This window comes from Cyprinodon variegatus, unplaced genomic scaffold (genome assembly GCF_000732505.1).
Source record: "Cyprinodon variegatus isolate N-32 unplaced genomic scaffold, C_variegatus-1.0 Scaffold1454, whole genome shotgun sequence".
In the NCBI taxonomy this organism is placed as follows: Eukaryota; Metazoa; Chordata; class Actinopteri; order Cyprinodontiformes; family Cyprinodontidae; genus Cyprinodon; species Cyprinodon variegatus.
In genome coordinates this window covers 55,994-61,540 of record NW_015151907.1, presented here as the reverse complement: position 1 = coordinate 61,540, position 5,547 = coordinate 55,994, and the positions used below count along the sequence as shown (strand labels likewise).

At 44.1% G+C, this 5,547-nt stretch overlaps 1 protein-coding gene across 1 annotated transcript in view; it reads left to right on the top strand.

Moving 5' to 3' along the window:
- LOC107103464 (tenascin-like) overlaps positions 1–5,547 on the top strand; it is a 60,175-nt gene that overhangs the window by 19,047 nt on the left and 35,581 nt on the right. Inside the window, exons 4-6 of the mRNA XM_015403184.1 lie at positions 3,089–3,482; positions 3,560–3,675; positions 3,769–3,922. Of these exons, the coding sequence (XP_015258670.1) occupies positions 3,089–3,482; positions 3,560–3,675; positions 3,769–3,922 (664 nt within the window). The remainder of the gene's footprint in view (positions 1–3,088; positions 3,483–3,559; positions 3,676–3,768; positions 3,923–5,547) is intronic.

Here is a 5,547-nt window from a genome sequence, read left to right as displayed (position 1 = left end):
GCTGTCTGATCTACTTCTATAGTTCTAGTGAGGACGCAGGCTGCAGCGTCTGGATCACCTGTCTGATCTACTTTCTATAGTTCTAGTGAGGACGCAGGCAGCAGCGTCTGGATCAGCTGTCTGATCTACTTTCTATAGTTCTAGCCCAGTTCATAACTAAGTTCAGACTAAGCTATATAAACAACAGGAGGGTAAAACTGTAGCATTTTCTGTCACAATTTCAGGAAACTTCTAAGAAAGCATCTTATCTCAAACTATTGAGATAATAGATGAGTAATATCAGTCTAAAATAATTGAACCTTTTATATTCTTCCTTATACGTTATATAGAGATGTAAATAATGGATCAAATCAGTGTCATATTTTGGGGTTTGTCCTGATGATGAGCGGCTCCATCTGTGTGTGGATGGTTTATAATAAGAAAGCTCATTTTATTTAAAGAAAATCCTTGAATATTCTCTATTAATGAATAGAACAGTTTTCAGCTTCTAAAGCTTAGATTAGACTGTTCTGACTATCTAGTTGACATTCCTCTATATCGGTTCCAAACTGCAGTCTATGTACCAAGATCTTTTTTCTTGCACCGCTGCTGCTGCTGCAGCGAGGAGTCGGTCTGCTTGGACTCAGCAGTGGAAACAGGAGGAAAAAATCAGCCTGTGTGAATAAAAGTTGTGGGAAAGCATTCAGCATCTAGAATTGGACGCTGTGGTTTCTGTTTGCAGTGGAGGCTTCCTGTTAAGGCTGGTTTGGACCTTTGACCTGAAATCACATCAGGATTTTTGAACACAGCTTGAGAAACCCTGGTGTACCTTCTATTTGCTGTTATCTAAGGAGAACCTTTACAGCTACTTTTATAGTTCAGTCATAGAAACGCAGCTCACAGATCAGTTTGTTCTTTCACATCGTTAAAGGCAGAACCAAAGAGGCAGGATGTGGTCAGAGTGAAGCTGCGTCAGGATCCAGGAACCTCCTGAACCTGCTGTGATGTCACCATGATCTGCTGATTCAGGATCAGAGTCTCTCCTGCTGCGTTTGCTCTGGGATCCACTGGGTCCTCAGAGTCCATAGTGGTTCTGGCTCTCTGACTATGGTGGCCCAGCTGGATCAGGGGCATCAGTGACTCCCCCCCATCTGTGTCTTTCATCAATCATGAGTCAGAATAAACAGATAGATGATGGAACAAAGGACTCTGGTCTAAACCAGAGCTTAGGCTTTCCTGACACCCAGTTTCCATTTCAGATACAATGTTTAAGTTTTAACTAACGGAGACTTGATATTTTGGTTATTGGGCGACAGTGGCGTTGGATGTAGGAGTTTGCCCTGAAATCAAAGGGTTGACGGTTCAAGTCCCGGCTCTGACTTTCAGTGTCGTTGTGTCCTTGGGCAAGACCTTTCAGATGATGGGGGTCAGAGGGTGGCGCCAGCGTACGGCAGCCCTGCTTCTGTCAGTGAGCCCCAGGGCAGCTGTGGCTAGGGTTAGGGTTAGCTTGTCACCATCAGTGTGAATGGGTGAATGAATGTAGTGTAAAGCGCTTTGGTCAAGTGTCCTGACTGGAATAAAGGCGCTATATAAGTACAGGACATTTAACCATTTATTGGAGCTAAAATACTGAATTGAGAAATGAGCATTTGATCTGTTGACTGAAAGTGATCATTGCCATTAGTGTGAAAACACTTCTCACAGTCATCAGTGTTGCCATCTTACATCCATGTCATAAACACACTTCGCCCTAACTGGATTGAATCCACTTTGGCCCCGCCCCCTTTGGCTTATAACGGCAAATCTTGCAGAATAGGGTGAATAAGTCTGCAAAGCTGAATGTTTCCAGTAAAACCAACAGAAAGCATTTTATAAAAATCTTTCCCTGTAATAAAGCTGTCAGCTAAAGACTTCATGAGCGTCTATGAGCAGCTCTGCAGGAAACTATGAAGCAGGTCTGGGTTGGCTACAGCTGAGCAGGAAAGGCTTTGCAGAATCATGGGGGAAATTTGGAAACCAGCTTTGGATGATGAAGGATCAGGGCTGAGGATGAGGAGCAGTCAGCAGCGTTTAGGAAAGCCACACGTGCATCAAAGTGAACTAACGTTGCCCGGCAATGAGTCTGGGTTGGACCACAGAATGCATGAGATATTCAGAGTCATTCACAGAAACCAGCTCCTCCTTCCATGAGTTAAAGAACCCAGAAAACACTTCGTCTCCAATAACACCAAAAACCTGCTTCCTGTCCTCCTGGTTCATCATTCCAGCTTTTCATAAATAGAAGGAAAACAAAACTCACCATTAAAGTGAGGATGTCTCATCATCTTTAAGAGTCAGAATAGGAGCAAAGAAATGAGCAACTTTCCTAAATGTTCCCAAATCAGCAATCTGAGCAAATATTCCAACCTATAGAGCAAACTATAGAGTTTACATCCCTCTGATGCAAACAGACCCTAATGCAGACTGATGATAATAACACAGCCTGGGTGACCCAGGAGGGTCTGTAGACTCCTCAGGTCAATGGGAAAATGGATGTAGATGTAGAGCTGTTAGACCCTGTTTACATTTAATTCATTTTGAATTTTGCAGACTGACCATGAAAAGCCCCATAGAGACATTTATCCATTACCACCCTAACTTAGAGAAGGAAGGAAACGTCCTGGTTGGCTTTGACTTGACTCACGTCTCTATTACTCTACAAAAAGTTAAAATCAATCCTCTGGACTTTGTTTCCAAGTTTGAAGATGTTTCACTTTCCATCCAGGAAGCTTTTTCAATTCAAAATGTCAGAACTAGCGTTGAGTTTGAGGCTTTTCTGCCATTTTGAATTGAAAAAGCTTCCTGGATGAGAAGCCAAACATCTTCAAACTTGGAAACAGTCCAGAGGATTGATTTTAACTTTTTTAGAATGATGATGACGGAGATCCTCTCCAGCATGTCTCCATTACGTCTGTCTGCTCTTTAGATCAGCTTAGACCTGTGTTATTAGATATGTCCTGATTAGTTCTGACTTTGTTCAGGTTTCTCTTTCCAGCAGACCTTAAAGTTTCACCTTCTTTAGCCAGAATAACTTTGAGTGCGACCAGCATTCAGTTAGATTCACCATCAGGAAGACTTTTTCTCCTCCCATCGTGAGGAAGTTCTGGTGTCACAGCAGCACAAATGGAAGAAAGAAGACCAACAAATGTCCATCTTTAAACCGTTTTTAGAGGCCGCTCCTTTTCCCCGTCTCTTCACAGTCTCGCCACCCGAGGACCTGTCTGTGATCGAGGTGACTCCAGAAACAGTCGACCTTTCCTGGGACAACAAGATGAAAGTGACAGAGTACCTAATCACCTACGTGCCCACGGCCCACGGAGGTCTGGAGCTGGAGATGCGGGTGCCTGGAGACGAGAAGGAGGCCACCGTTCGAGAGCTTGAGCCCGGTGTGGAGTACCTGATCAATGTCTACGCCGTACTCAGCAACCAGAGGAGCGTCCCTGTCAGCGCACGAGTCGCTACTCGTAAGTGAACGCTGGACACAGCGGCTGCTAAAGTTCATGGCAGAAACGATGTAAAACTGAGTTTATCTTCTGCACAGATCTTCCAGAGCCGGAGGGTCTGAAGTTTAAGTCTGTGAGAGAAACGTCAGTGGAAGTGCAGTGGGATCCACTGGATATCCCATTTGATGGCTGGAACCTGATCTTCAGGAACACAGTGAGTCGCGTCATGGAGGACATCCTGCATCCGGTCTCTTCCAGCTGAAACCAGATGAAAAACCTTCTTTAACTGGAATATTCCATTTGGCAGAAAGAGGAGGACGGTGAGATCCTGAACCCCCTCGGCCGCCCAGAGACCAGCTTTGAGCAGTCCGGTCTGGGTCCAGGTCAGGAGTACGAGGTCAAACTGGAGGTGGTGAAAAACAACAAGCGTGGACCTCCTGCTTCTAAGAACATCGTCACGAGTAAGTTCACCCCCCACCCCCCCACAACCACAGAAAAACACGTGTTATTGGAAGCAGACCTGCTCAGTGTGGTAAATTAGAGGCTCTGATGTCTGATTGGTTCCCGCAGGTTTGCTCCTCATTGTTTAAAGACATTTCTCCACATTCTCTGCTTCCATACCTTAACATGCACTGGCTGTACCCCCCCTCTCACCCACTGGCCGCTGGGATAGGCTCCACTCCCCCCCGCACCCCCATTATAAGTGGTAAAGATAGCAGATGGGATCTTCCAGTGCAGAGCTACACATCCGACTCTTTTTGACATTTTCTCACTTCAGAAACATCAATGTGTTTCATTGCAAATGTATTATTATAACTCAGAGAGTTGCATAAATTAACTTTATTGATTGCAAGGTGGGAAACGACAGCAAAGATCACAAAATAAAAGCAGGAAAATGTTTTTATTTACAGTAAACATTAAAATGTAAACAGCTCTAATCAGAAACGTTAACGTGGGCTGAATCAGAGTTCAGAGGCGTTATCAAGCAGCGTGAGGAAAGATGCTGCGTCCCTTCAGCAGCGGAGTCTGTCAGAGGAAAACGTCTTTTATTGTCTCCTAAAGTGCATCCAAAGCTGAAGACATTTCATTGTTGATCAAACCGTCCAACATGTTGTCCACCTGAGCTGAGCGGCTTTGATCAGAGCAGCAGCTAAAACAGCGGCGCTAACTTTGGAGGGAAGTTAGCTTTTATTCTTTCCTTAAGGAAAAGGTCATGGCATGAAATGAAACAACAGGAAGCGTAAATCCTCCCTGTTGTTATGGATAATGGGTTTTCCTTACAGCCTCCAGGTGAGCTGGAGCAGAAAGAAAACAGCAGCATAGATGAAGGAGGCCGATATGAGGAATTGTTTTTCTAACTGCTGTTATCACGTTTCCTTCATGTCTGTAATGCAGTGAGCTTTGCTGCCTTCACCCAGAGAAATGGAGGTCATAAAAACCACTGACTGATGGCCTCTAGGTAGAAAAACTATACTCTCTACAACTCTGTGGAAATTGAAAGATTTATATCAAATAATTGTAAACTCAGCCTCTTTGGGTTCAGTTTATATATTATATCAGTTATCTGCTGGAGAAAAGCTTCCACTTTATTTTGAATGTTAGGAATCGGTGGTGAAAACAGCAGAGAAAGATTATTTCCCAAACGCAGCCGCTCTAAACCTTTGAAAGATCAATATATTGAGGCAACATGGCGAACATGGTTTCCACCGATATTAGTTTGGTTATTCATCCTCCAGTCAGCCCTGAGTGATTGGCTCATTTCTGCAGAGCTCAGATTTACGCGCTATGAGGCTGATATGGATTCCAGCTCCTGTTGACAGGAAATCACATTCTACTTATTTATTCAATCAATCCCAGACATTAGGAAATACAGAGCTGGGGATCAATACGGGTGACAGGCGAGTAAAGATCAGACTACAGGTTAGTTCAACATTTTCATCCTTCCTCACCAAATATTTCCCCAATAAAGAGAACTTAGCTGCAGCAATAGACCGCCGGCTCTCGACTCTATTGCCGGGAATTCAGTGTATTAGATATTTCTGCTCTACCAACCGAGTGGTGCATTTTTAGGATTCTCTTAGCTTCT